Source organism: Mustela nigripes, chromosome 12 (genome assembly GCF_022355385.1).
Source record: "Mustela nigripes isolate SB6536 chromosome 12, MUSNIG.SB6536, whole genome shotgun sequence".
Lineage (NCBI taxonomy): Eukaryota > Metazoa > Chordata > Mammalia > Carnivora > Mustelidae > Mustela > Mustela nigripes.
In genome coordinates this window covers 147,899,582-147,925,757 of record NC_081568.1, presented here as the reverse complement: position 1 = coordinate 147,925,757, position 26,176 = coordinate 147,899,582, and the positions used below count along the sequence as shown (strand labels likewise).

At 46.7% G+C, this 26,176-nt stretch overlaps 2 protein-coding genes across 5 annotated transcripts in view; both read left to right on the top strand.

Annotated features, from left to right (window-relative positions):
* GFPT2 (glutamine-fructose-6-phosphate transaminase 2) overlaps positions 1-4,139 on the top strand; it is a 42,411-nt gene extending 38,272 nt beyond the window's left edge. The window contains exons 17-19 of the mRNA XM_059416199.1: positions 682-849; positions 1,771-1,932; positions 3,263-4,139. Coding sequence (XP_059272182.1) covers positions 682-849; positions 1,771-1,932; positions 3,263-3,307 — 375 coding nt within the window. The 3' untranslated portion in view covers positions 3,308-4,139. The remainder of the gene's footprint in view (positions 1-681; positions 850-1,770; positions 1,933-3,262) is intronic.
* A 4,262-nt stretch (positions 4,140-8,401) lies between these two features.
* Positions 8,402-26,176, top strand: part of MAPK9 (mitogen-activated protein kinase 9) — a 47,973-nt gene continuing 30,198 nt past the window's right edge. For 3 of the 4 annotated variants that reach the window (XM_059416195.1, XM_059416196.1, XM_059416198.1), the window contains exons 1-2: positions 8,402-8,520; positions 22,201-22,371. In XM_059416195.1, coding sequence (XP_059272178.1) covers positions 22,250-22,371 — 122 coding nt within the window. In that variant the 5' untranslated portion in view covers positions 8,402-8,520; positions 22,201-22,249. Of the gene's footprint in view, positions 8,521-22,200; positions 22,372-22,898; positions 23,068-26,176 lie in introns of those variants that run through there. The other variant, XM_059416197.1, reaches the window with a different exon arrangement.

The window sequence follows — 26,176 nt, the reverse complement described above, 5'->3', positions numbered from 1 at the left end:
TGGCACTCCAGCTGTCTACAGCATTCCCATCCCCAGTGGAGCTATACTCCCAACAGTGCCCCCCACCACCAAAATAAATAGTTGTAGGGGAGTTGAGAAATGTTTCTTTTGACACTCACCCATTCAGTGACATAGGTTTAATGGTAACTGAATAGAAATGGATCTCCATAAACATCGGGGAAAATTCCAATAACAGTCCAGTGTGTGTGTGATTTTTCCTGGTGAGTAAGTTGAAAGAACGCTTTGGAAGTTATTAATGGTCTAGAATTGGGGGAAACAACCCATCAGATAATTGAAGGAAGGTATATCTAGACAGAATGCAATGTTGCCATTACAAATTGTGACTGTGGGGAGGCCATGGGGCCCGGACAGAGAGTGGAAGGGGAGAGCCAAATCAGCTCTTGAGCCAAATCTGACTTGTCTATCCAAGATGGCGGCTATGCTGGGGGTGGTCTGGGACATAGGCTGTGTGCTGGGCTCTGTGCATGCTGTGGCCCTAGGTCCCGAGGTGTTGGCCACTTCACCCATTCATCTGCCCTGCAGCCCTCAGCTCCCTGCCTTCTGGAGTCCTCCCTCCCCTAGCTCCCCTTCCTCTCCTCTGGCCATCTACTCCAGCCCCCCCCCCCCCCCACCTGCCCCATCTGCCCAGTGTCACACGGACCCCAACTTGTGTTTCCCCAGAAAATTAAGGAGATAACCTATATGCACTCGGAAGGCATCCTGGCTGGGGAGCTGAAGCACGGACCCCTGGCACTGATCGATAAGCAGATGCCCGTCATTATGGTCATCATGAAGGACCCTTGCTTTGCCAAATGCCAGAACGCCCTGCAGCAGGTCACAGCCCGCCAGGTGAAGGGTCTCAGATGGGCTGGGGTCCCTTCTCTCCTGTCCTCTTCCATACACGGATTATAAGCGGGCCTGATGCTAAGCAGGCTTGACTACACTACCCCTCATGAGTGGAACACACATTCAGAAATGACTGTCCAGCCTGTGGCCATGAGCACGACGGCTCCTCAGGGACACCTTGTGACCCAGATTGGCCCAAGCTGTCCCGGAGCCCCAGTATGGAGCTGCCTGGAGGCGGGGGATACAGAGCTCCCCAGGGATTCATTCTGGGAGGGCTTGTGAAGGTACAGGGAGGTAAAATATCCAACAATACCCTTCAGCCAGCTGCCACCATGCCTGGCTCAGCAGAAGTTATAAAACAAGTAGCCAGACAGAAGTTATAAAACACAAACCACTTTACTTCCTTGCTTAAAACCCTCCGGTGGCTTCCCATAAAACAAGAGCAACCAAAGCCTGCACCCCCTGGCCCCTTCCTTCTCTTTCGCCCTCATGCCAAGCTGATCTCTGCTTCCATGCCTTGGCGCTGGCTGTTCCTCCCCTGTGTCTTCTGATCATATTACCGTGTTTTGTTGCCTCTGCGGCGCTTATCTAGAATTCATCATTAGTTATTGATTGGCTGGTTTATGGTTTTTTCTCTACCCCTTGCCCTTGGCAAGGCACATGGAAGCCACTCAACAGGTGGGTGCTGAATGAATTCCACAGGCTGGCGATCACCCTACTAGGGAAGGGAGAGAAACTCACCCAACGGCTTCCAACACTCTGTCCTTTGAGCCAGCTGTGCGCATCACCTCCCCCGTAACTGCAACAAAAGCAAGAGATCACTGTGATCGTGGCCATGAGGTTGATCCCAGAAACGCGGCTGTAGGTGAGGGGTGATTCCTTCTGAGACCACTTGCGTGTTGTGATCCTACTTCTTGGCTGTAGGGTCGCCCGATTATCCTGTGCTCCAGAGACGACACTGAGAGTTCCAAGTTCGCGTACAAGACGATCGAACTGCCCCACACGGTCGACTGCCTCCAGGGTATCCTGAGTGTGATCCCGCTGCAGCTGCTGTCCTTTCATCTGGCTGTGCTCCGAGGCTACGATGTACGTCTGAAACTGCGCCGAGTGCCCCCCCCAGGGGAAAAAACATAACCCCGGAGTTCTGATTCCATTCTTAAGTGCTTTTTTGGTGTAAATATTCATAGGAGAAATTTTTTCATTTAAAACAACTTTCTTTTTAAAGTAACTTAGACCCCTTGAAAACAAGTTGCAAGGTTGTGAAGGTTATAGTAGCCTATTTATATATCACCCAGAGGGTCAAGGTTAATTAGCCAGTTCAATAATTTATTCCAGTCTTTGCCTTGTGCATGTGAATTTTTGAACATTTTTTGAGATTATATTGAGAATGACATTTTACATCTTCCCTTTAAATATATTTACAAGTATTTTCTTACGTCTTGCGCTTATTGAAGCAACATTTACAGTATTTCAAATATAATAACTTCCACAAGCAACATGTACAATATTCCAACAGTCTTGTGGCATGGATTGTAGCTATGACGACTTAGCCAGTCTTCTGTTATTTAAACTGTTGCTAATTTGGGGGGAAATGGCTATATAAATCACAACTGCAGTGAACATATTTGCACATGTATCTTTCTCCCACATGTAAGACTTGTCTTCAGTCTAGCAAATGATTCAACATTTTGAGACTCCTAACATGTATTGTCAATTTATGTTCCAGAAAAGAGCCCATTTACCATCCTACCAACAAAAGTGTAAGAGAGCATACAATTCACTGTGTAAAGAAACAGAAGTTTGATTACAATTTTATTTTGAGAAAATATCCAAGATGCTTTTAAAGATGCATAACCTTGCAAAAACAGCAACAACAATGTAACAGATATCTAATGGTATACAAATCCAGAACTGCCACTGGCTAACATTTTGTCATATTTAGTTCTTTTAAAAAAAATATTGTGAGCAAAAGAAGACATTGTAGATAAAAACTGAAGCTTGCTTTATCAACCAACCCAGTCAGATTTTCTTCCCAACCCCCACCATGGACTAATAAGTCTCGTGAATTGAATGTGTGATCCTTCCAAGAAAAGTGAATATTTGACAGGACACACTGAGCTCACTCGTTTTAATAGCACGAACCAGATCCTTTTAATAGTGGGAACGCAGCATGACATGAAGCAGGTGCCCACTATGTGTCTATTGAATGAACTCAACATTATGTAGTTGAGTGACGTTTCTGGAATAAGGAACTGCTTCTGAGACTTCCAAGATGCAGGTCTCCAGGAACGAGTTCATGGCCAAAGATGATCAGAACACCCATCTCCTTGTGTTCGGATACTTGGATGATGGGCTTTTGACATGGCACGTTGCTGAGCTCAATGGGGTCCTGAGCGGGTACTTTCTCTCGTTTTAGGTCGACTTCCCCAGAAATCTTGCCAAGTCTGTGACCGTGGAGTAGAGAACAAGAAAGAGCCTGAGGAGGCCGTTGCCACCTGTAGTGTGTGGTTCGAGCCCATCCCAGGGAAGCCCAAGTGGGAAGAACAGCGGGCATTCTGTGTGTTCCAAGTAGAGCCCAGTAGAGCTTGACAGCTGCCACGTGCCTTGTACCCCAAGTGCTTTGCTTACAGCAGATACTGTTTCTCTGTGTCCTGAACTTGCCAGAGGTTTATACATGGGAATCAGAGCAGACATTTCCACTACTGTGCAATAGAGACACAGCTCTCTTCAGAGTTAACTGTGAACCTTTTTTTTTAACCAACACTAGTTAGTTTTAAAAGACAAAATATTTATAATGATTGTATAGCTTTTAAGTTATTTTTCTAGTATGTGGCTTTCAGAAGCCAAGGTAACTCCCGGACCATGTACCCACCAGCCTCCTGGCACGGGGGCATTCATCTCAGATTTGAGCACAAGGCATTGCCCCTCTGGACTCCTTTCTCCTTTCCTGTCCTCTCTGGGCTGCCCCTGAATCCCGTCCCCTGACACCAGGGAAGCCTTCCCCCATCACCATCATCTTCCTGCGCCTCCTATAAAGCCCTTCAAAATTTCAATGTCCTTCCAATGGTTTGTTCGCCTATAAGTCCCTCCCAGCTCTCCAACTTCAGTTCAACCTGATTGTGGTTCTTTTTAAGCCCAGGCAGCCTTTTGGTCCCTGCTCCTACCTATAGTAAAACGCTTGAACTATCCCATGCAAGAGAGTAGTTTCAAGTGGGCGACCTTGCCCTCTATTTAAAAGCGTGCACAATCGAAATACTATGCAATTTTAAGACAATAAAGATAGTACAATTCTTTTTTGGCTTGTGGGTTTGGATTTCTGGTAATCTCATTCTTTTTTATGTACTCAGACGTTGAGGGGTCCTTAAAACAGGAAATCAGCAGGGTCCTATGGGAGTGAGCCCCATTTCTTGGTAGCCAATGGCATGGTGCCTGCACCTGTGATGGGCATCCTTTTAACGTGAACATGAGGATTAAAATCCTTTCCAGGGGCAACAAACTGTAGGATACTGGGGACTCTAGGTTGAGTCTGCTAAACGGCTGTTGGAGGGGGTTGGAGCACCTGATGCTGTTTAAGGTTGCCTGGAACCTGAAGGCAGCATGCGGGGGTGAAACTCTCAAGTCCACAATTTTTTTTTTTTTTTAAGATTTTATTTGAGAGAGAGGTGGGGGGAGAGCAGGGGAGAGAGAGAGAAGCAGGCTCCCTGTTGAGCAGGGAGCCAGACGCAGGGCTCAATCCCTGGACTCCGGGTTCATGACCTGAGGCGAAGGCAGATGTTTAAATGACTGAGCCACCCAGGCGACACATAAATCTGTACTTTTTATTTCCATCATCACCAATTTTATTAATACAGTCAGGCAGGAAGATAAGGAGCCAGGGATAAAGAGTTCTGAAGGCTTGTGGGGTTGGCATTTAGGCTCCGGAAGAAAGTGGCTATCCCAGATGGCTTGAAATGTGTCTTCATGACCATTAACTGGTGTGAGTGACTCTAGGACACCATCAGATCCTTGTAGTGCTCCCTAAAACTCACCCACCACCAGGTGCTCCCGGCAATGGCAGACACTGGCAGAGGTTTCTTGCTGCCCTTCCAGAACCCCACTTCTGAAGGGCTGGCAGGATCCCAGGAGCGCCATGGAGGCATCCTCTGAGCCCCATCCTCCCCCTCACCCCACAGAATTCACCAGGGTGTGAGTCAAGCCGGGAACCATGGCCTCATCCCTGACTCCCCTTCCTCCCTCACCCCCCACATCCCCCCTCTAAGACTGATCATTCTACAGCTTCAACGGACCTCTTTTCTTTACATCAAGTTTTTTAGTATAATTTACATACATCAAAGGTCACCCTTTTTTTAGATGCCCACTTCTGAAATTGGATAAATATACAGTGATATGCTCATCATTGTAATTAAAATATAGAGTATACCCTTCAACCCCCCAAATTCCCTCCTGGCCCCCACTGATCATCCCTCCCCCCCCCCCCCCCCCACCTTGATCTTTGGCAACCACTGAACTAATTTTGCCTTTTCCAGAATGTTCTATAAACAATCATAGAGGTTGTAGCCTTGTTGGCTTCTTCCACTTAGCATGAGGTTTTAGGGGCACTTTTACAGGCCGTGCATCTGTCAGGTAGTATTCCTCTGTAGGGATGCACCATAGTTTGCTTACCCAACGGGCTACATATGGGCTTCGGTTGTTTCTAATCTTTGACCATTTGGAATAAAGCTGCTATATTTATGTCCGGTTCTTTGTGTGGACACGTTTTTATATCTCTCAGATACATATCCGGGAACAGGGCTGCTGGCTGGTATGACAGAAGTATGTCTGAGGTTACCAGAAATTGCCAAACTGTTTTACAAAGTGGGCATGCCCACTCCACTTTCCCACCAGCCGCGGATGAGAGTTCCAATGGCTCCACGTGGTCAGCACCGATGTTCTCTTTTTTACTGCAGCCATCCTGGTGGCTGTGTAGTGGCAGCTGTGCCTCTTCATGTCCCTCAAGTCTTGAAACAGTTTCAAATCAGTTCCTTCTTCTTGACACCTGTCCCAGACCAGGCCTCAGCTTCTCTTAGAAGGGCCTTTGCAGTAGCTCCCTCACTGGTCTTGTGGACACAAGCCCCCCATCCCTGAAACTCTATGGGCTCTAGTGATCTTTCCAAAATAAATACCTAAGCACATCGTTCACTTCCTTTCTTAACACCCCTCAGCAGCCACCTTTTCCCTCCACAGACGGGACCCCTACGCCGTAATGCCCCAAGGGCCAGCAGGTAAGGGCTAATAAAGTCATGGCCAGAGATGTGTTGTAAGGAGTGGCAGGGACTCTGGTGAGCTAGGGACCTCCCTTCAAGGGGCAGCTGCCACTCAGTTCCAGCCAGCTACTGCCTTCTGCGAATGCAGGTCCCATGGTGGCAGAGCTGCTAACCAAGAGAAACCAGCAATTGAGATTTTTCAAGTGAAAGCTCCCAATTTTCAAATGTTGGCAACCAAGCCAATTCAAAGACAAACAAAACTGGGTTAAACAAGGCATACTGGTGAATTGAAGCGAGCCCATGGATCTCCAGTCTATAGTGCCCGTCCAGCTCAAGGCCCTACTAACCCACCAGTCCACCTCTCCCATCTCCAGCAAGACCAGGTGACCTTGGATTTCCTGAACACAGCATGCAGGTGCTTACTTCTGAATCTTTGGGTCCTAGTGCCCTTTCCTCCTAAACCACATTCCTGCTAGCTTTCCAGCCTCAGTTGGGGATTCCGCCTATCCAGGAGGACTACCTCAACTCTTTCTCCACACCCAACAGGCTAGGTCAGCTGCCAGTCCTGCTCATGTGTGCCACACCCTCCCCACCACTCATCTCACGTGGCCTCCGCCAAAATAATGTACATTTTTCCAAGCATGGACTAGACCCTTCCCACCTCAACACCTCAGCTCTGTGTCCATAAATGTTCTCTGTATTTCATAAACCAAAAAAAGGGGAATTTAAGAGGATGGACCCACGAGTGCCCCTTAGTGAAATGAGAGCTCTAACAGCCAGGCTTTACTAGCCTCCCATAATCCTTGATGATGGCAATTTTTGGCTCCCTGTTTTCTCTTGTGCACCTGGGGCAGGTGGTCAGCGAGGCTGATGTAAGGACCAAGGTGGGGCCCCCTTAATTCAGATCACACTCAGGAGCTACAATTTCAAGCAAGGATGGGCCACAGTCTATTTCAGAAAACTCCCTCTGGTGGCCAAGGTAGGGGGTGGCCTAAGGGAGGACCCCATGGAAGGATCGGGTCTTCGATGATACTCCTCTTCTGAGGCCTTGGTGCCCTCAGCCTGGCCCTGCGTCGCAGGCCTGCCATCCTCCCCAAATTCTGCCACTACCCTCCATGCCCCCAAGCCCCTTGGCCTCCGCCCCGCAGAGCCCTGCTTCTTCCTCCCAATTTGTCCCCTGCCCTGATGACCCAGAAGGCTCTGGCGTTCTGCGCAGGCCGCTCCTCCTCCACAATCCCTCTTTCTACCGGTCCCCAAAGCGTGCACCTCCCCCCACCTATCCACGGACCTCTGATCCTTTTTCAGTGTGTCCAGTCTTCCTGCCTCACTCTCCGCTCTGCTTGTTCAAACGCAAATCTCGCAACAGGCAATGCCCCGGCCTCTCCCGTCATTTCACACGACCCAGGGCCGCTGGAAGCCGAGCGAGGGGCCACAGGGTTGCAGGAGTTGGCTAAAAAGAAGGTAAGTGTCAGGGCACCCCAGGCCCTAGGGGGACCTCGGCACTGCGCTCCTTTCCTCCCCATTTTCGACCTTGCCTTTCTCTGAGTCAGAGGTTTGACCCCCGCCCTGAGTACACCAGCCCGTCCCCTCCTGCATACCGTCACGGACACGCGGGGAACCCAGTCTGCACGCGGCCAGCTCCTTGTTCTCCGCTCCCCGACTCTAGTCGCTCAGAGAAGGCCGCAGAGTCCACGACCCCTGCCTCTCCTCCCCACTCCTCACCGCCTGGGCCTCCACGTCCTCCCGGGCGCCACCCCGCGCCGGGCTCCTGGGCGCCGGCCGCCAAGGCCCCGGCCTCCCCTCGTGCTCGCCCTGAGCTCTCCCTCAAACGGCCGGCTCCGTTCCCCGACAGGCCGCCTCTCCGCGGCCACCCTGCACCTGCCGCCCGGAGCGCCCGGCTCTTGGTCCGCCTGTCGGCCTTCTCCGCCGCCTCCCGGCTCCCGGCTCCCGCGTGCCCGGTGGTGGGGATGGCTGACTCCGCGCGCTGTCGGACCCGAAGGGCGCCCGGCACAGGCTGGAACAGCTGCGCGGCCGCCGCCCGCCGAGCGCTGCCGAGCCGCTCCGAGCCCCGCACGGAGACTCCGACTCCGCCCTTCTCCCCGCCCACGCCGCCCGTCACGACCCTCCCCCCCGGCGCGATTGGCCGCGCCTGCCCGGCTCTCCGCGCGCTGATTGGTGAGCGCGCGGGTCGGTCAGGCTCGGCGCCGCGGCGGCGGCGGCGGCGGCGGAGGAGAAGGGAGCCGGACCGGAAGGGTCGAAGCGCCCCGGCGCCCCTCACACCCACTGCGGCGGCGGCGGCGGCGGCGGGGCGGAGCGGGGCGGGGCGGCTGGCCGGCCGAGCCCCCGGCAGCGGAGCCGCGAGCGGCCAGTGCGCAGCGCCGCCAGTCCGCCCGCTCGCCTTCTACCCCTGGCGCGGCGGCTGGGAGGCGAGGTGAGCCCAGCGGGCGGGCGGGAGAGGCCTGGCAGGGGCTGCTCGAGCGGGCCCCGCGGGGAAGGAGCGGCAGGAGGGCCGCGCGGCCGCAGTGGGCAGGACTGGGGGTCGCGGGGCCGGGGGCTGCGGAGCGGGCCGGGCTCTGTGGGAGCGCAGGCGGCCCTGGCCGCCGCCCCTGCCCTCCCGGCTGCCGCAGTCGCCCCCTCCCGCCCGGCTGTCAGCAGCTAGGGGCTGCGGGCCCGCTCCCTGGCCTGGCTCTGGCAGACGTGCGGCGGGGTCTGTGGACGCCATCCCTCCGGACGGAGGGGCGCGCAGTGGCATACCCGCGCGGGGATGCTAAGGACCCGGAGTCTGGTTCCCGCGACCTTGGCCAAGGCACTGACCCTCGGGGTTCCAATGCTTTCCCCTAGGGAAGGTGGGGAAATGTCTCCCGTTCTGGAAAGGGTTGTTGTCCGGCTGTGTCAGTGTGTGTGAAAGCGTCTGGGCGGGAGCCCGGGCTCGTCTGCGGGAAATTGGGCGGGATTCCGCCCCATGCTTGTGTGATTTGGGTAGGAACCCTGTCCGCTTCCGCCCAGAGACCCCCATTCCCGCGCTGCTCCAGTGCCTCGTCATTGCACATTCAGTGCCTAGCAGTGCCAGAGCGGGCCCTGCCCACCTCCCCTACCACTCCCACCATCCAGAACTCTGCCCTCCAGTCCCACCCATCCTCTGCCCTGCCTTGACGGCTCAGCCCTATTTACCTCAGGACCTTTGCACTTCCGTTTCCAACGCTTGGAGCTGTCTCCGGTATCTTTGCACAACTGGCTCCTTCTGGTCTGATGTCTCATTTTCCAGGAGGCCTTCCTTGACCGTTCTCTTTCTCCCCTTCGTCATTCTATCTCATTATTTTGTTTAGTTTTCTTCCTAGCGTTGCCTCTGGGTTGAAATGACTGTGTCTGTCTGTTGATTTTGTTTCCCTACTAGGATGTAGCTTTTTGAAAACAGGTAGTTGTCTGATTTGTCCCCTGCGTTGTCCCCAGTGCTTAGAAGGCACACAGTGAGAATTCAGTGATACCAATCCAATGAACGAATGAATGACCCTGCCTACTGTTGCTTCTGCTTTGTCAGTTTACTTACTGACTTGACTAACTCGTGAAATATGTAAGCAGATGGAAGCTTGTTCTCGTTTTGCACAACATCTTAATGTCCTTGACCCCTTTATTTGGTAACTGTCAGAACAAGCTGTGATGTGAAATTTTACATTTTTGTGATATTTTAGCTCTAATTTCCTTCCACACGTTCGGGAGGTGGTTACCAAACTCTGCATTATCTAGGTCAGGCTTTCTGCTCAGCCCTGGGGACACAAAGGCAATAGCAACAGGGTCCCTTCCTCCAGAAAGCCCAGCAGAGGCGGCAGATACATGGACAGGTTAGTGCCAGGACAGTGTGATGGAGTGTAGTGGAGGGGCTCCTCTGTGGAAATGTGGAGGAAGTGACAGGTGTACTAGAGTTGGGCCCTGAAAAGAAATTCGCCAGGCAGGGAGAGGCACAGCATGGGGGGAAAGGGCAGGGCGGAGGAAGGACATTAGGCCAGTCTGGGCTCAGGAGTTAGCCTGCAGGATGGTGAGGACACTGGAAAACCAGACCTCACCCCACAATCTTAAGAAAGAAGTCGGAACTCTACCTTGTATTCCTGTGCTCCTGATTCTCAAGTGTTGGCAGTATCTAATTTTAAAAAATTTTTCAATGCTCTGAGCCATGCAAAATCCATTTAGCTTGGTTGCAAGACTGTTGGCTCTCCAGGGCAGGGTGTGTAGGAGGGCAGAGCGGGAAAGGTAGCCCAAGGCCAGGGGAGTGGGGCCCTGTTTGTTTATTCGGGTACTCTCACTTAATTGTCACTGGTGACCCCCTGAGTAGCAGCTGTGAAACCCATTTCTGCAGAGGTGGACAAGGAGGCTCACAGAGTTCCAGCAGTGAGCTTCACAGCATGCAGCTTGGAAAGTGAAATTTGAACCCAGGCCTCTCCCCAGGAAAGCATCCTTTCCTGGGTTCCTCAGCTCTCACTGTTCTCTTTTGGCTTTTAATTTGTTCTGAAAGAACAACATCCAATCTAGGTGTTTGCCTCCATTTAATCCTCCCCCTCTTCTTTTTTTTCCCAAAAGGATCCTGCAGGGTTAAAGATAATCCTATTTTGGCATAGTCTTCTCTGGAGAGCGTTGATATTCCTGAGGATTTCATGTTTGTGATGCCAGGATTAAAATGTGTTTGAAATAAGTGTTGGAGGGCATATTCAATTTGTCTATTTAAAATAAAATGTTCTTAATTTTCTGGATAAAGAAAAGTGCCAGATGAAGCAATTAACAGCGAGTGAAGCAGTTGTTTTCGTGATGCATGAGGTAAAACAGAAACCACATTTTCTTAACACTTGATTTGGCAGTCAGGGCAGCTATTTATGGTTTAAATATGTAGCTAGACTTCTCCTCGGATTAAGATGACTTTTTTTGTTACATCATTTTCTTGAAAATAATTAAGTTTGTACTTGGCCTTTTGTGATTGCGTCAACTAGTTTCAAGGTCAGTCTTTATTTTAACTGTTTATTATGAGAACTTTCAAACACAGACCAAAATTAGATGATAGTAGCCCGCTTCCATAGTTGTCAACTCCCGGCCCATCTTCTTTCACCAGCACCCTCCATACTATTTTCAAGAGAAAACTAAATGTCATGTCATTTCATCCATGAATGTTTCAGTATATATCTTTAAAAGATAAGGACTCTTTCGAACTTAGAATCACAGTAATGCCTTTATATACTCAAATAACCAGTCAATGTTCACATTTCCAGTTGCCCCATAAGTTTTATGGTTCTTTAACAGTTTGTTCATTAGAATCAGGATCTAGATGAGGTCCATCTATTGTGATTGGTTGGTACATCTCTTAAGTTTCTTTTAACCTGTAGATTCCCCCTCTATTTCTTTTTGTTTGTTCATTTTCCTGGGAGTTGATTTGTTGAAGCAGTTGCATTTCTGTAGCATTTCCATGGTTGCGTTTTATGGACTGCATTTCTGCAATGTAATTTATCATGTTTCTCTGTATTTCCTGAAAATTCGTAGTCGAATCTAGATGTGGCTTGTTCAGGTTTAGGATGTCCCAGGTGGGGTGCTCTCTTTGATCTAGAGGCAGATGCTCAGTGCCTAGACCCATTGATTCATTAAGGGTTGTACCATTTGAGAGGAAAGTTTATATATATTTTGCACAACAAAGGCTCATTGTTTCAGATTTTTATATTGGCCTTTGAGTTGCCACTTAAAATATTTTTAATGGATGCCTCAAATCCTCTTTGGTAAATGCTGGGGTATAAATTAATAGAAAATAATGAGCAAGAGTAATCACCATTTTAACATAGGACTTTTTTATAGTTAAAGAAGTTTACTTCTTTACTATTTGAAGGTGAAATTCAACAAATTTGATTTTATTTAATGTATTTGAGATTTTTTATGTGTTTGTTTGTTTTTTTGGATTTTGGTCCCATAAACTATTTCACCACCACCCCTGCCCTCAGCTAATATTACTTCACAAAGATTACACACTCTAAAACTTTTCAGAGATAGTAAAACTGGATTCCAAGGATACATGGATAACAAATGAGATAGTTCTCTTTTTCTTATAAATGAGCCATTAATATTAACTGCCTTTATGTTAAATGAGTTCTTGCCTATTCTGAAGTTGTAATTTGAAGTGTTTCTATAAATGAATTTTTTTGGCTATGAGGAGAAAGAACGGTGTGAACACCTTTTAATGTATGCCAGAAGTTTCTCTTTCCATAGGCTGGGATAGGAAAAACTTGGGGATTTATTTAAAAAAACAATTTTATCCTCCCTCCCCCACAATGATGCTAAGAATGATTGAGAAAGAATGAACGCTTTTAAAAGAACTTTCTTTAAAAAAACACTATATATGTGTGTGTATGTATTTGTATTTGTATAGATCTGTAAGTGATTTAATTCATTAGACTATTTAAGTATTGTGTAGCTCAACCAATGCTGCTATTAGTTTGATTTTAACATATCTGGGCTGAGGGTGCAGCCCAAGTAATAAATCCACCAGCTCTGATTCTGGAATCAAAATCTGTTTCACCAATTCCTAACTAGACTCTCAGAAACACAGCACCTCTTAGGAAGCAGGTGTCTTCAGCAAATGTCCTGAGATGTCCCCTGCCATGCACAACCTCTGCACAACCCAGTAATGACCATGTCATCAGCTTTCCCCCTTAGCAGATTTTAGTTCACATTTTCAGAATGCAGACTTTGGGGAGGGGGAGCAGTAAACAGAATGGATGTGGTAATCTTGTCCTAATGTCAGTTGACTTTGAGACCTTGCCCTGTGCTGGGTTCTGTGCTCACTGTTCTCTGAGGTTGATTCAATGCTCATCCCTGTTTTATAGATGAGTGTAGTCCAGGATCATCTGGCCAAGTGGCAGGCCTGTTACCCTCTGACCCCAGAGTCCCAATCTTTTTTTTTAAATAGGTATCTTTATTGTGCTATTACATGTTATAGTTTAGTATCTAAAGAGAAAATCTAGAAATCCTATTCCAGATAGCTATTTTGACAATTCTTATAAGAAATATTTATTCTAAATCTTAAGTCTGTATACTATAATTTAGAAGAGTAGAAAACACATACAGTAATATGTGTTTTTTTCTTTTTACTTTTTTGCCCCCTTCCCATTTCTCCTACACCTAACCCTACCTCTAGCAACCACCAATCTATTCTCTTTATAAGGTTGGTCTTTTTCATTTTTTTTTTTTTAAAGATCCTTCATATAAGAGAGATCATACAATATTTGTCTTTTTTTCTTTTTTTTAAAGATTTTATTTATTTGAGAGAGAGCACGAACAGGGGAAGGGCCAGAAGGAGGTGAAGCCAACTTCTCACTGAGCAGGTTGCTGAACATGGGCTTGATCCCAGGACCGTGGAATCATGACCCCAGCTGAAGGCAGGCATTTAACCGACTGAGCTGCCTAGGTGCCCCAGTATTTGTCTTTCTCTGTCTGACTTCTTTCACTTAGCATAATACCCTTGAGTTCTGTTCATATTGTCATAAATGGCACATTTCCTTCTTTTATATAATATTTAATGGGTATATAAACCACATTTTCTTTATCCACTCACCCACTAATGGACACTAGGTTGTTTCCATATCTTGGCTGTTGTAAATAATGCTGCAGTGAACGTGTCTTTGTTAGTGTCTTTGTTTTCTTTGGATAAATATCCAGAAGTGGAATTGCTGGATCAAATGGTCATTCTATTTTTTAATGTTTTGAGGAGCTTCTGAACTATTTTCCATAGGAGCTGCCCCAGTTTATATTCCCCCCAACAGAGACAAGGGTTTCATTTTCTCCACATCCTTTCCAGCACTTGTCATTTCTTGTCTTTTTGATATTATCCATTCTCGTGGGCCTGAGGTGATCTTGCACTGTGGTTTTGATTTACATTTCCCTAATGATTAACGCTTTTGAGCATCTTTTTATGTACCTGCTGGCCATCTCTTTGTCTTCTTTGGAAAACTGTTCAGATCTTCTGCCCATTCTTTAAGGCAGATTATTTGTGGGGTTCTGTGTGTGTGTGTGTGTGTGTGTGTGTGTGTTTGAGATTTTAGAGAGAGAGCATGCGTAAGCAAGGGTGGGAGGGAGGAGTGGAGAGAGAGGGAAAGCATGGGAGAGGGAAGGAATCTTAAGCAGACTCCTGACTGAGTGTGGAGCCCCATGCAGGGCTTGATCTCATGACCCAGAGATTAGGACTTGAGCCAAAACCAAGAGTTGGACATTCAGTGCACTGAATCAACCGGATGCCTCAGATTGTTTTGTGTTTTCTGCCATTGATCTGTTTGGGTTTCTTCTATATTTTGGGTATTAACCCCTTATCTGGGGTTATATGATTCACAGTATTTTACCCATTCTGTAGGTTGCCTTTTATTTTGCTGATGGTTTTCTTTGCTGTGCAGAAGCTTTCTAGTTTGATATAGTTCCACTTGTTTATATTTGTCTTTGTTGCTCCTGCTTTTGGTGCCAGTTTAAAAAAATCATTGTCAAGACCGCTGTCTGGGAGCTTACTGCCCGTTTTTCCTGCTAGGTATTTTATGGTGGCGCGCAAGTCTTTAATCCGCCTTAACGTTAATTTTTGTGTGTAGTGTCAGAGTGTTTGAGTTTCATTCTTCTGCATGTGGCTGCCTGGTTTTCCCAGCACCATTTATGGAAGAGACTGTCCTTTCCCTGTTGCATATTATCAGCTCCTTTTGTCATAAATTAATCAACCATGTATGTGTGGACTTTTCGTTCCAGTGAACTGTTCCATTGATACATGTGTCTGTTTTTATGCCCATACCATACTGTCTTAATTACTATAGCTTTGTAATACTTAATTACTATAGCTTGGAAATCAGGGAGCATGATGCCTCCAGCTTTGTTCTTCTTTCTTAAAATTGCTCTGGCTATTCAGTTCCATACAAATTTTAGGATTATTTGTTCTAGTTCTGCAGAAAGTGCCACTGGAATTTTGATAGGAATTGTACTGAAGCTCTAAATTGCTTAGGGAGTATGGACATTTTAACAATATTGGTTTTTCCAGTCCGTGAACACAGAATATCTTTCATTTATTGGTGTCTTTCATTTTTTCCATTAATGTCTTCAAGTTTTCTGTATAGAGGTCTGTCACCTCCTTGTTTAAAGTTATTCTATTCTTTCTGATGCAGCTGTGAAAGCATCATTTAATTTCTCTTTCTGAGAGTTCACCAGCACATAGAGACGCAAAAGATGTTTGTGTGTTGAGTGTGTATCCTGCATCTTGACAGAATTTGTTCTGTTCTAACAGTTTTTTGGTGGAGTCTACCCAGGAACCTGCCCTCTGACTCCAGAGCACCGATGCTAACCACAGCACCCTATTGCCCCACCACGTTTCTTATCCCACTTAGCTTTGCCTTTAACAGACATTTACTGGGCACCCAGGATGAAATTAGTAGAGGATTAGGAAGTGAGGCAGACACATTTTCTACCCTGAAGGAGCTCACGGAGCAGAAGTGGAGATAGATGTGCAGTGCAATAGAAGAGGAACATAGGTTGCGGTGCCAAACATGGGGGCATGCCCAGCACCTTTGGAAAAGAGAGGCTGCAGAGGACAGTGTGGGAGAGAAGCAGGCGCGTGCACTAGACTCTGAAGGAGGATGAAGGTTGGCCAGGAGGACAGAATGGGGAGGGAAGTCACTGCAGGCTGATGAAACAGCTCAGGAAGAGGCCCGCAGGTACACGGGAGCCGGGGCATCAGCCCGCATATCCAGTGGTTCCCTGTTGCCTGAGAGTGGGCCACGGGCCCTGTTAGCTCCTCTGCTGCACTAGGGATTGGAATGTACTTTCCAGGCAGTCAGTTACCATCAAAGGAATGTAAGCCAGAGAGCAGTATGACCACTGCACATGTTCAGCAAATCTCTCTTTCTCTCTCTGTCTCTCTCTCTCTCCCTCTCTTAACTCCTTATTTTGAAATCCAGGTTCATAAGAAGTTGTAAAAATAGTACAGAGTTCCCGTACATCCTCCACCCAGTTTTCCCCGTTGGCTGCATGTTTACATAACTGCAGCACAAGACCAACGCCAGGAACGTGGCACTGGTAGTGTGTGCACACAGTTCTGGGGCATTCTGTCACACACAGAGGTCAGTATAAACATCCCCACCACAGTAAAGATACGGAACGGTTTCCTCATCCAAGAGATCTCCCCTGTGCTACCCCCCTACAGACACACACACACACACACACGTCCCCACCATTCATAACCCTGGCAACCACTAATCTGGTGTACAACTCTGTAATTCTGTCATTTCAAGAATGTTGTGTGAATGGAATTATACTGTGTGGCCCTTTGGAGATGGGCTTTTTCCCTTAAGGATAATGCCCTTAAGATCACCCAGGTTGCTGAGGGTATCAGTGGTTGGTTCATTTCTCTTGCTGACTGTGTTGTCTTGTGTTCCGTAGAATGGATGGACAGCACTTTGCTTAACCATTCACCCACTCAAGGACACCTGGGTGGTTTTCAGTGTTGAAATGTGGGTGTTAGTGTTTTAAAATGTTAAAATGTAGGTGCTATGAAATCTGTGTACAGTTTTTTTCTTTTAAGATTTTATTTATTTGTTTGAGAGGGAGAGAGCATGACCAGATGGGGGGCAGAGGGAGAGGGAGAAGCAGGCTCTCTGCTGAGCAGGGAGCCCGATGCAGGACTCGATCCCAGGACCCTAGGATCATGACCTGAGCTGAAGGCAGATGCCTAAGCAACTGAGCCACCCAGGCGCCCCATGTAGTTTTTTATGCAGGCAGATATCCCTTTCTAAATGGCATGTGTACAGTGGTTTGGAGGTAGCAGGAATGGAGGCAGGGAAGGCACTTGGGTGGTTGCCATGGTGAGGGAGAACTGAGAATGCCCTAATAGGAGCGCAGGGAGTTGGGGCCTGGGAGGGGCAAAGGACAGGCCCTGGTACCTGCAGGGACCTGTGGAGAGGAGACCTCAATGGACCCTTCCTTCAGGGATGCTGTGATCACCAAACATGAGTGTCGTCCTTTATCATAATTTGTAGTATGGTTTAAGAACTGACGTCCAGAATGATGACTCTGAGATGCTGCCAGGCTCCTGATTATCAAAGAAGGTGAAGTTGTTGCACTTGCTGTTTTGGATAGGAATTAAAGGAGGAAAAAATAGTTTGGTTGAAAACTTCAATAGCAAGTATTGAACCAAGAGGGCGATTGTGAAAATCTGCTTTTAACTGCAGCAGTTGGTTATTTTAGATCTTGCCTGTTGTGGGTATCCTGAACCATTTGTGTGGTTGAAGGTTGGCCTGAGTGTGAGGGCAACTGACTCGTCATCATCAGAAGAAAGTGTCTTGGTGGAGTGAAGCCAGCAGGATGCGACGTAAAGGGCTGTGTTTTTTCCTGGCCTGATCCTGACCAGCCCTTGGTCACTGCACTTTACTTTCTAAATACAGTGAGAAAGATAGTAATTAGAACAGGGTATTGGGAAGGATAGGAATAGTGTCATCAGACACACCTAAATTGAGACCCGGGCCGTGCCACTGTCCAGCTAGGGATCTGGGCTGCTTTCTCACTGTCTCCTAGCTCCTGCCCTCATCTGCAGAGTAGGGGCAGTGCTGCTCCCCCAGTGGTTGCAGAGAGGGGCAGAGGGCAGGGGGTTGTTTATAACCTGCAGTTCACAGCCTGGCCCACTCTCCTGCCTGTGGCCTCAGCTGCCCCAAACCTACCCTACATTTAGGTCTCACCTTTCCATTTAAAAGGGTTTAATTTGTTTGTTCGTTTTAATGTGAAATATGTGCATGACTAAAAAAAAAAAGCAAAAAAAACACAGAAAGTTACAGTGGGAAGAGTAAGTCTCATTTCCCCCTTCATTTCTGCACTTGCTCACATATTGTGTATGTGCGAGCGCATGCACGGGACCCTTCCCACAGACTGGCGTTTACTACGTACATTCTTCAACTTTTTTGCCTTAAGGTGTCTTGGACATCATTCCTTTTCAGTACACAAAGTCCCTGCATTATTTTTAATCACTTTATTGTGCTTTCATGCCATAATTTAGTCACTCATTCCAAGTATACCTTTGAGGTTATTTCTCCTTTTTTTTTTTTTTTTTTTTTTTTTTGCCAGTTACAGGAAGTGCCACAAACATTCTTGAACAAGTATTTTTGAGCTTTCATACATACATTTTTGTCCAATACATGTATAGAACAGTAGTTTCCAGGTTAGGAGTCACATGCCTTTAAATTTTTCAATAGATAGTATGTCTTCTCCTCGCCAAAAGTGTTTCACCAACTTACAGTGCTTGCAAGCACGATGGAGAAGGCCTGTTCCTGCAACCCTGGGTTGATACCGTGAGCAGACTTGCATTCGTCTTAACTCCTCTTGGAAACCTTCCTTGACAGCCATGTCTCACTCGCACACGCTCTCTGCTTATTCACTAGCTGCCCCTCAACATACCACTGTGCTGGGCCCCTGCCCTTAGGCCCACTTCTACCCCTAGGATACTTACTAGGTGGTGTGATGATCATGTTCTTCGCCATTCGAGGAAAGGGACAGTCTGGATAGTGCCCTCTTAATAACCATTACCTTGTCCTTGGTGTACAGGAGGCCCTCATGAAGTGTGGGGAGGTCTCAGCGAATGGTAGCTGATGTCCCCATAGGACTCAGACATTAGTATCTTATTTACAGTAGTTGAATTGCATGTATCTAGAGGAATACTAGTGAATTTTTTAAAAGCATTTCTTATTCTAGGCTCTAAACAAGTTAGGAATGTTCCTCCTACCCCACATTTATCTGTAGAGTGGGTCGGTTTTACTCCAGAATTCCTAGAGGGGATTCTGCAAGAGTCCTCAGTCTTAGACCAGTAGGGATTTTAGATGAGAGCATTTTGTTCAACAAGGATTCATTGAAGTAGCGTGGTGAAGGGAGAAGGGCATGGACATGAACCAGATGCCTTTAGCAAAGGCTGGGCCAACTCCGTCCCTTGAGCTGTCTGCCCAGTACGCACAGGTCTGAAGAACCCAGGGAGCAGGATGTGTCCTGCGTGTCCACCAAGGAGCAGAGTGTGTCCCTTGTGTCACCAAGGAGCTTTTTCAGTGGATCATGGTAGACACTGGACACTTCCTTAAATTTCTCAATGTGTGAGAGTGAAGACAGACCCTTCCTGCTTTAGAGGTGCTCCCTGGCTGGGGAAGGGAGACAGAGGCAGACCTGCTGAAACCGAGTGACTGTGTAGAAGCAGCGTAGGCGGGGACTAGGTCCTACTGTGGGAGTCCAGGGGAGGAACCAGTGCCCACCAGCAAGGGAAGTGAAGGCAATGACTGCACCTTCAGTGTGTTGATAATGTGGTTGTATGAAGAACTCATACACTTCCCAATTTGTAAACTGTCTTCTAAAACCCAGGTGATGTCCATTTTGTTGAAATAGAATCTCAACAGAGTTGATTTCATTAACAACTAAATTACTGGCTGTCTCCTGCTCACGGAGCCCAAGGTTGACAGAGAAGGTGGCTCTGACAACTTCTCTCTTATGTGCATGTGGGGTTTTTTTGTTTTGTTTTTGTCTACTAAGTGCAACATCCTTTAATTTAAAACTTATTTTAAATCTTGAGATGAAAATCTATCCATCCTCAAACCTGATGATGTAATGTTCTCCCCAAATCCACAAAAGCTAACCCAAGAGTGTGGCAGGCAGAACACAGGTCCCAGCAGCTATAGCAGAGGAGAGAGAGCTCAGGATTGCTCAGCGAGGGTGGAGGAGTACGTTTGCGCCAGTCTCCGAGCCGGCAGGTGGGCCACGGTGCGTGGCGTCTCCATGCTGCAAGATCATTCAGGACTCCGGCTGGTGGGCGGCTCTGCCCTCTCCAGCACTTGACTTACATGTCTGGGTTGATGACAGCTGTTCCCCCAGCCAGCAGCAACAGAGAAAGATATGTTGGACAGCAGGCAGCTTTCTTTAAGATGGAAGAAAGAAAAGAAAAATTCTGTTGCTCTGCTCACCCGTCAGGTGCCAAAAGCTGGTCATCTGGCCACACCTGGCTGCCAGGAACACAGCCAGATGTCATGACTAGTTGGGTGGCCATCTGTCCAGCTGGAACAGGGAGGCTTCTGTCCTAGAATGAAGGATGGAGGAGGGGTCCTGGAGATCTGCAGCAGCTTGTGGCTGTCCTGCTGCTCATCACTCTGGCACTGCGGTTTACCTGTCTGAAGCCAGACTCGATGACCGCTTGTGCGCCCGGCTTCCCTCCAGCGGCTTCACCTGCTTTCCCTTCTTCTCCAGGTCGTGTACATGCTTCCTCCAAGACGTGCATTCACTTCTCATCCACACCAGCCACAACCCTGTCCTGTTTTTCCAGGTCTCCCTGTCTTCAGTCCTGCCCACTCCAAACCATCCCTCTCTCAGCTTCTCAAATGACCACTCTGAAAAGCAGGTCAGGACCCATGTCTCTCTGCCTCGATGGCTCCGTGGCCCAGAGGCCTGGAGCCCAGATGGCTCAGCCACTGCCCTGAGAATTGGTATTTAAAAAAAAAAAAAAAAAAAGCTGGGAAACAGGAGTGAAGGAGTGGTCAGCTGGAGAAACTATTCACTCGATTTAAATTCTTTTTTTAGGCCTGTTATCAATCAGCTTATTTCCATATTTAATGGAAATTCCAGGCATCACTGTATCAAAATACAAATTATCACTCCATTGACTCAGTGGGTCGCCATCAAATATTAGATGGTAGAGCAAACAGGAAATTGCTGGAGCTGGGCAATAAAATTTTAAGTTCCCAGTTTTTAAAACTGTATAGGACGTTTACCTCTAGGATTCACTTGATGGCTTTTTAATTTTTTTTTTTTTAAGATTTTTTTATTTATTTCTTTGACAGAGAGAGATCACAAGTAGTCGGAGAGGCAGGCAGAGAGAGAGAGAGGGAAGCAGGCTCCCTGCTGAGCATAGAGCCCGATGCGGGACTCGATCCCAGGACCCCGAGATCATGACCTGAGCCGAAGGCAGCAGCTTAACCCACTGAGCCACCCAGGCGCCCCTTAATTTTTTTTTTTAATAAAAGGGCAAAATAAATAGCTTGCTGACTTTTAAATAAAAGTCTTCAGATAAAGCCAGGGAACCCTGTCCGTGTAGCTGCCTGCTAATCATACAGGCTCCTGCGGGGTAGGGATCTTGATCTGTTGCCTAACCCACCAAAAGGCCGCTTTGAGACTGCCAGTTTGGACTAATGTATCACGAATAAATGTCAGAGCATCCAGGTCATTGACTGCAGGTTACCACATTTCTCCATCTAGAGCGTGTGGGTATTGAGCCTGCAAGGAATGTGGGGTTTGGGGAACACGGGCCAGTTCCAGGACACGCACGGGCACACACAGCCATGGCACCAGGGCCCAGCACCCCGTTGTTCTATAACTTCCCCCATTTGCAGTCACTTTGGCCCAGGACTGGCTCTGTGCTTCATCACTTCACCTGAACTTGTGGACTCAGCCCTTTTGCAGTGTTTATAGGAATCGTAGACAGGATCCCTTTGAAACCTCTCCCGAGTACCTTCATCCCTGAGCCAGCCCGGCATATGCTGGTCCCACAGGAGGCAAGCTGAGGAGAGTCACACGGTGACATAATCTTGTCCTGGCTGGCTAACTGTACAGATACAAGAAAGGCTGTTATTTCCTAGACTACTCCCTTAAAACATGGTCATGCCGGGCCTTAGCATTCTGTCCTTCCATGGAAGGCTCAGTACCTCTGCAGCGTTGTTGCATTTTTGGTTTTGGGGGGGCGATTGGGGTTTTTTGTTTTGTTTTGTTTGCATGTTGTTGAAGTTCTTGGTGCAACTGAGTTTATCCACTTACAGCCCCCTTGTCTCAGACGCCATTAAATTCGCAACACTCTTGGGGCGTCTGGGTGGCTCAGTGGGTTAAGCCTCTGCCCTTGGCTCAGGTCGTTATCCCAGGGTCCTGGGATCAAGCCCTGCATTGGACTCTGTACAGCAGGAAGCCTGCTTGCTCCTCTCTCTCTGCCTGCCTCTCTGCCTACTTGTGATATCTTTCTCTCTGTCAAATAAGTAAATAAAATCTTTTGAAAATTTTGCATGTGTGAGCTGCACACATGTAATCTAAGAATACATGTTCATTCTGTTTTTCTTTCAAGGAACCCGACAACCGTACCAACTTCTTGGAATATTCTATGATACTACATCATGAGTGACAGTAAATGTGATAGTCAGTTTTACAGTGTGCAAGTGGCAGACTCAACCTTCACGGTCCTCAAACGTTACCAGCAGTTGAAGCCAATCGGCTCCGGAGCCCAAGGAATTGTTTGGTAAGTAGGGTTTCTTTCAATAGCGTGGACCCAGTTTTTATTGTACTAAGAACTAAATTGTCAGAACTTAGAAACACAGTTGATTTAAAAAAACAAAAAACAAAAAACTACTCTTTTCTTTGCAGTAGGTTTTTGAACTAAATTGAGTCAACCTCTTGCTCTAGTTATATGTAGTCCTATTGTAGGATACAAATCTAAATTCTTAGAATGCTGCATAAATATAAATAGGTAGTTTTTCTTTCTTTCTTTCTTTCTTTTTTTTTTTTTTTGCTTTGTGTCTTTTTTCTTTTCTTTGTTGTTTTTTTTTTCCCCTTTTCCATTTCCCCTCCTGTCATTAGATACTAGAGTAATAGGTATGACAGTGAGTTGTAACAGAAATTTGGAGTTTTATTCATTTCTTCATCCTGGCCACCTTTCCCCCTTCCCCTTTTACCCCCAAATCACTCCTATTCATTTCTAGGCGCCGTCACTGCAGTGCCTTGTCCTTCATTGGCAAGACGAGGCCAAGCAGTGTCATTATCACCCCATGGATTAACCAGGAAGGGCTGCTGTGTGAGGGGTTGGGCTGGCCGTCTCTTCCTTGGTGTCTCACTTCAGCCATGTGTCCAGCCCGTCAGAACCGTTGGTCTGACCCTGAGCCTTAGTGTCTTGCATGGTAAGACAGTCAGCTGCCGCGCCATCACCGGCCAGCTCAAGGTAAACTCTTTCACATGTTTTCTAGACTACAGTTATCAGCACTTCCCAAAGTTTTTCTCCCGTAGTCTCCCCGGGCAAGACTTTCTTGCTTTCTTTTTTCTTTTTTGGGTCAGTAAAAACAAGATGGTCTCTGCCTCTGAAGGAAACTGTGATAAAGCTACATAGCCCATGTTTAGCCCTTGTAGGCAGAGGGGATTCAAAGTAAGAGAGAACTCTTCCAGATATTCTGGGTAGGGGAGCTGATGTTTGTGTTAGAGTCTCTGTACTAGTGGTTTGAAGTGATCCCCGGGTTTGGAGATCTGCCGTCAGGGAAGTCAAGTATTTCCTTTAGCCTGGGTGGTTGGAGGCCCCAGGAGCTAAGAGGAGATGGCAGTGTAGAGCTTTGTAAAAGGACTAATGCAGGAGAAGGGGCTGCTTGGAAGGAATGCCAGGCGTGTGTCTAAAATAATAGTGATCTCAGTTTCCAAGTGATGGCACGCTATATCGGTGCTTAAGTCCAGGGTACCAAGAGAAGTTTGGATGGCCCGAATGAGGACACTTCGATACGTCTAAAAAGTTCCAGACAATAAAACATTCTTCTGATTTGGAATTGGGGGGTCATTTGACACAGATAATTTGGCAAGACTGTTACCAAGGATGTTTAATGTAGTAACAGCAGGGAGAGGCTGACTGGATGTTCATAAGTCACTGTAAAATGGAAGGTTTTATAAACGGTTGGCAGTTAAAATTAATGACTTCATTACAGCATGGTAAATAATAGTAAAATCACATGCTACTTGATAAAGTACTGTTTGCAGAGGTTGTGACTTCCAGGTTGCATATGCTCCTTTTCATCTTTATTTTTTAAAGACATGTGTAATAATGGAATTATTCATTATGGAAGTGTATTTTTCATTAAAAAAAAATTTAGTTTTGAAACAAAAGTTCCTAATATGCTATTATAAGCCAGACTTAATCAGGGAAAAGTAGTGGCAGACTTATAGGATGGAAAATTCTGAATTAAAAAATTTAAAAAACTCAAAGTCCAGAAATACCCATACATTATGTTGGTGGATGGTAGAACAAACAGTTTGTTTTTGGAAAAGCTGCCAAGGTTATTCAATGGGGAAATAACAGTCTCTTCAACAAACAGTGCTGGGACAGCTGGATATCCCCTGCAGAAGGGTGAAGTTAGACCCTTACTTTCACATAATTTAAGAAGTTACCTCAGACTAGATCGTTGACATAAATATAACTGCTGTAAGCATTAAACTCTTGGAAGAAAATGGAGGAAAGCTTCATGACTGTGGATTCTTAGAAATGACACCAAAAGCATGGGCAACAAAATAAAAAATTGGACTCCATCAAAATTAAAAACTTTGGTGCATCAAAGGACACTGTCAAGGGAGTGAAAAAAACAACCTGCAAAATGGGGAAGTATTTTCAAAATCATATATCAGGTAAGAGCCTAGTGTCTAGAATGTATAAAGAACTCTTACAACTGTTAAAAAAAAAAAAATTTAAAACAGAACAAAAAAACAAAGGACTTGAACAGATGTTTCCTCAAAGAAGATATGTAAACAGGTGATAAGCACATGGAAAGGTGCTTATCATTCGGCATTAAGGAAATGAAAGTCAGAACCGTAGTGAGATCCTGCTTGACACCCACTGGGATGCCCACGGTTAGCACAGTGGGAGGTAACTGATGTCAAGGATGCGAAGGAATTAGACCCTCACACATTGCTGGTGAGAATGTAAGGTGGCGTGCCACTTGGGGAAAATGGTTTGATGGTTCCTCCATATTTAACTACCACAAGACCCAGGAAGTACTCCTAGAATTAAAGACAGGCATTCAAACAAAGAGCTGTACACAGATGTTGGTCGCAGCAGCCGAAAGGTGCAAACAGCCCACATGTCCATCTGTGGATGAAGAGATGCCAAGTTGTGTGTGTGCGTCCACAGGATGTTCCTCACAGAAAGGAACGGAGCACTGGCATTGGTCCCCAAGAACATACTGTGTGGAAGGAGCCAGAGGCTCAGGGGAAATACCCCAAGTAGATAAATCCATGGAGGCAGAGGCGAGGGGATGGAGGAACACTGCCTTGTTTGTGGTGAGGAAAGTCTTTTGGAATGACCTAGATACAGAGGTGGTAACTGCACATAGAAGAGCAAACTGGACAGTGCCTTAAACCAAGGCTCTTTGTCATTCGTAATAGCTATTTAACTCCTGATACCATAGTATCATATATAATCACATTTTTGTGCTATATTATTACAAAATATGTTGTCACTACCTATAGTAGTTTAATTTACATATTCACAGAATCTTAAGTAATGTCACTTAACTCAGTATTTTCCTTTACATGATTTTATGACAATTTTATTGCTATTTGTTAGAGCAGCTTTTCTCTCACATGCAGAAAGGTAGGAAGAAAGACCTATGTCATGGCTAAAATTTTTTTTTTAAGATTTTATTTATTAGAGAGACCAGAGCAAGGGGAGCAGCAGAGGGAGAGGGAGAAGCAGGCTCCCTGCTGAGCAGGGAGCCTAATGCTGGGTTCAATCTGAGGACCTTGGGATCATGACCTGAGCTGAAGGCAGACATTTAACCAACTGAGCCACCCAGGTGTCCCTGTCATAGCTAAAATTTTAGCACCATTCTAAATCTCATCTCTTGATTCTAAGGAAAGATTAAAGACTGGGTTTCTGTTCTTTTCTACTCAAAGAAGAAGTCATTACTTAGAACTGATTAAACTTAATTAATTAATTAAAACTTAATGAGCCCATGCACAGCCAACAGTTTATTTCACCATCTTGGATGTCACTATTCACTTACCTTTGTAACCCAGCCAGTTAGTTCATCATTACCAAATCAAAGCCTGTTAGCTGGGTTAACTTTAATGGATACATGGAAAAGGGGGTTAGTTAACTTGACTCAGAGTATTGATGTTTTCTTTTGAAAATGTTTGTGCAGTTATAAAAATCATGCTTAGCCTTCTGTGCTGTGTCATCTTTCGGAGTTGTGCCATCCCAGGAGTTGGGGCTGCATGCCTGGAGACCTCGTTTCTATGATTACTTCCTAGCTCCTCTGTCCCAGAGCTGGTACGACTTGCTGTCAGCCAGGTGCTCC